Source organism: Alligator sinensis, unplaced genomic scaffold (assembly GCF_000455745.1).
Source record: "Alligator sinensis unplaced genomic scaffold, ASM45574v1 scaffold1039_1, whole genome shotgun sequence".
Taxonomy (NCBI): domain Eukaryota; kingdom Metazoa; phylum Chordata; order Crocodylia; family Alligatoridae; genus Alligator; species Alligator sinensis.
The window spans coordinates 148,586-152,317 of record NW_005843127.1 but is presented as its reverse complement, the minus strand read 5'-3'; the positions used below and the strand labels follow the sequence as shown (position 1 = coordinate 152,317).

Below are 3,732 nucleotides of genomic sequence, written 5' to 3'. Positions count from 1 at the left end.
GTGTTTTTCCTTCTCCGTATTCCCTGCCTGGCAGTGCTGCAGCCACTGTCTCCTTACAGCTGAGTTTGTCTCTCTCCATTCTTCTTCATTTCTCCCTCTCTCACACACACTTTGTCCTGGGCACAGCTGGCATTTCCAATTCTCCCATCACCAGTGTCAATGGTCTCTGAGGACGCTGTTCCAGCAGAGACAGACTTAGTTCACCCCTGCCTGGCAGCAGTGCACTGACACAAAGGTCTGCATTGTCTCCGGATCTCTTACAAAAAACCAAGCCTTGGTACCCGGACCGGGGGACCTCACAACAGGGTGTTGCTGGTTCTGAGGGGCTGCACTTCTCTCTGACTGAGCCTTCCCCCAAACCACTGGGATGTGAAGCAGCTGTTGCTGCTCTGGACCTCCAGAGCCAACTTCAAGCAATTCTGCTCCTCTGCACCAGACAGGACAGCAAGAATTACACTGCCTATGGTGCCTCAAAGCCATTGCAGCTCCACAACCAGGTGCTTCCATCTCCCTGGCAAGAGGGAGATCAGAGATCATCAATCTGGGGTCTGCCCACAAAAACTGAACTACTGGGCACTGTCCAAGAAGGAGAGATTGGGGTGATCAAACCAACACGAAATGGAGGTGAGTCTGAGCAACAGAGGGAAGGGTTCAACATATCCTATGGGGTGAGGAGAGGGAAGAGCAGAATGAGTGGAGGTAAAGACTGACCGACTGTCTTGGGCTAACACTGTGATAATGGGAGTGACTGACTGACTGATTAACTAACTAGTTGCTACGTGGCAGGATCTGGGCAGTATGATCACTGAAGCCCCTTGAAAAGCCCAGCACAGGTTGTGTCGTTACTGGATAGGACAAGAGCTAGTCCCAACTGTGCACTTGTATGTTATGGCACCTTTGATCTGGTTGTGCAGAACCTCAGTACGATTACAGGTGGGTTCAGGATTTCCTGTACAGCGTCTAGTTGGCAGATCTGGGCATGGAATATTTTCCAGGCTCCTTCCCTGTTCTTTGCTCCAATTTTACTTTATTCCTCACAATCTGGCTCTAGGACAGACAGTTGCGGGGTTACACTGAACCTGTACCATGACAAGACTCAGAGGCTCAAGTGAAGCTCTGTAGCCCATTACTGCAGGGTCTATGCATGCACTCAGTGAGAGACGGTCTCCGTCTGAGCTGAGATTAGGATCCTTCTGTGCCAAGCACTACACAAACACATAGGGCGAGGAAGCTCCTACCCCAGCAGAGATGCAGGCCCTGTTTGACGTGCTTTGCACAGACACCCAGGGAGAAAAAGTCCTTAATTCAATTGAGACAAGGTCACATTGTTTAGGGTGCTTCACAGACAGGTCTGGAGAGAGAAAGAAACTTAACAATCTAGGTACCCCGATTTAACTAGATAAGTAGCACAATAGAGAGGGGAAAGGATATTATTCTTTATTTAAACAAGGTGAATACATTTATACTTAGAGGATGCCTCAACGTGAGATGCTAACTGCACAGTAGCCTAGTAACACTGCACTGTAGCATGCCAGGCAAAACCCATACTAAGACAGTACTGCAAAGTGTTATTAGTCTGTGGCACAGTAAGCATCACTAAAAAAACATGCACCAGGGTTACCAGGCAGTAGCACACATTACTGTGCATTGAGTTAGCACTTGGTTAACCAAGTACTGAACTTAATGTGTAGTAACTATGGCTTGTTAATCAACGTGTAGACACGCCAAGAGAGATGGAGCGACTGGCCAGAGATCATGTAGTGAGTTTGCAGCAGGAAAGGGAACAGAATTCCAGTTTCTTCACTTCTCACCCTGGAATAAGCCACAAAACCACCCGCCCAGACGATCATTTGCCAAGTCTATCTGTCACTCACCCTCTCCTTCATGCCTCTCACAAGGTCATCACTTCAACTGAGAAAATTCAGCCAGGCAGCAGTGGCCAAAACCAATCTTGCTTTCTGACTTGGAAGAGCTGTATGAAAGCCAGGGTCTTTCTTGGCACTGCTCCACTCTCTCCCCCTGCATGCCCTGGCTTCTTAGAAAAATTTACAAATCCAGGGAGATCATTAATTAATATGTATCAAAGACATTGATGGGGAAATCCTGTATTTCAGCTTTTCTCCCATCCTATAAAGTGAGCATGGAGGCCCAGCCTGCTATTGCAGCCAGAGCAGTGGGGGCATTGCTACTAGCTGCAGGCTCAGGGACTGCAAACTAACCCCTTGTAGGCCACATGCAGCCCACAAGCCAAAAGTTGGACAGCTTCATTATAGACATTCTCATTTAATCTCTTACACCTGCCACCCTTTCCTAGTAATAGATTCAACAGTGCTACAAATGCCAAAAAACCTACCCTTCCAGCCTTTTCCAGATCCACTCACTGGGGGTGTAGCTACTTTCAGCTCATTGAATTGCACAGCCTTCCAGGATTCACGCACACCAGACACTGCCAGTCACACTCCAATACCTGTTATCACCAACCTCCTGCCTGCCTGAAGGGTCTTTGTCACCCTTCCTATTTCTGTATCTACAGGTGTTGCACAGCAAAGCAGCATGGGAGAATCAACAAGAAGGAAACCAGAGTACTGCTAAGGAATTCATCCTGCTGGGGGTGTCTGATCAACCACAGTTGGAGCTGCTGCTGTTTGTGCTCATTTTAATCAGCTACATGATGACGCTGCTTGGGAACATCACCATCATTGTCGTCTCCCGGCTGGACCCCCGTCTCCACACACCCATGTACTTCTTCCTCAGCAACCTCTCCTTCCTCGACATCTGCTATACCACTAGCGTTGGCCCCCAGATGCTGGTGAACTTCCTCAGTACACGCAAGGCCATCTCCTGGGGTGGCTGTGTGGCCCAGCTCTACATCTCCCTTGCCCTGGGTTCCACAGAGTGCCTCCTGCTGGCAGTCATGGCCCTCGATCGCTACGCTGCTATCTGCCAGCCCCTGCACTATGTGACAATTATGAGCCATCGCCTCTGCCTGCTCCTGGCTGCCAGTTCTTGGTTCGGTGGTCTGGTCAATTCACTGGCACAGACAGTGCTAACTATACAGCTGCCACGGTGTGGTCAGAACCATATTGATCACATCTTCTGCGAGGTGCCCGCACTGCTCAAGTTGGCCTGCACTGACACTTCCTTCAATGAAGCTGAGCTATTTTCTGTAAGTGTGATGTTCCTGGTGGTGCCTGTGAGCCTCATTCTGATCTCCTACAGCTACATTGGTGCTGCCGTGATGAGGATCCGCTCATCTGAGGGCAGGCGCAAGGCCTTCAACACCTGCACCTCCCACCTGGCTGTGGTGTCTCTCTTCTATGGCCCGGCCATCTACATGTACCTGCAGCCTCCCTCCAAGGATCAAGGCAAGATTGTCTCCCTGTTCTACACAATGTTCACCCCAATGCTGAACCCCCTGATCTACACACTGAGGAACAAGGAGGTACATGGGTCCCTAAGGAGACTGCTTCGGAAAAAGCCAGGCTTTATAGGTTGGGGTTAATCAATCAGCCTGGGACCCTGTGTTCCCCATGCCTCTTGAAGCGTTTCCCTTCCTTCCATTTCTAGCCCCCAAATATCCCATTTCTTTTTATTCTCTTCAGTCCTTCAGGTCTCTTCTGTCTCCTGTGACTGATAATATGAAATCAGAAAATTAGCCAAAGGCTTGATTTTCATCTAAAAAGAAAGGTTCTTCTCCAGGATAATAAGACATTGTGACCCACAGCGTGTTCT

At 49.2% G+C, this 3,732-nt stretch overlaps 1 protein-coding gene across 1 annotated transcript; it reads left to right on the top strand.

The window, feature by feature from the left end:
• The first annotated feature begins 618 nt into the window (after positions 1 to 618).
• On the top strand, positions 619 to 3,502 carry LOC102377389 (olfactory receptor 2G3-like). Its single transcript, XM_006037500.1, has 2 exons — positions 619 to 624; positions 2,534 to 3,502. The coding sequence occupies exons 1-2, from the start codon at positions 619 to 621 to the stop codon at positions 3,500 to 3,502; spliced, it is 975 nt and encodes a 324-aa protein (XP_006037562.1).
• Positions 3,503 to 3,732: the final 230 nt, after the last annotated feature.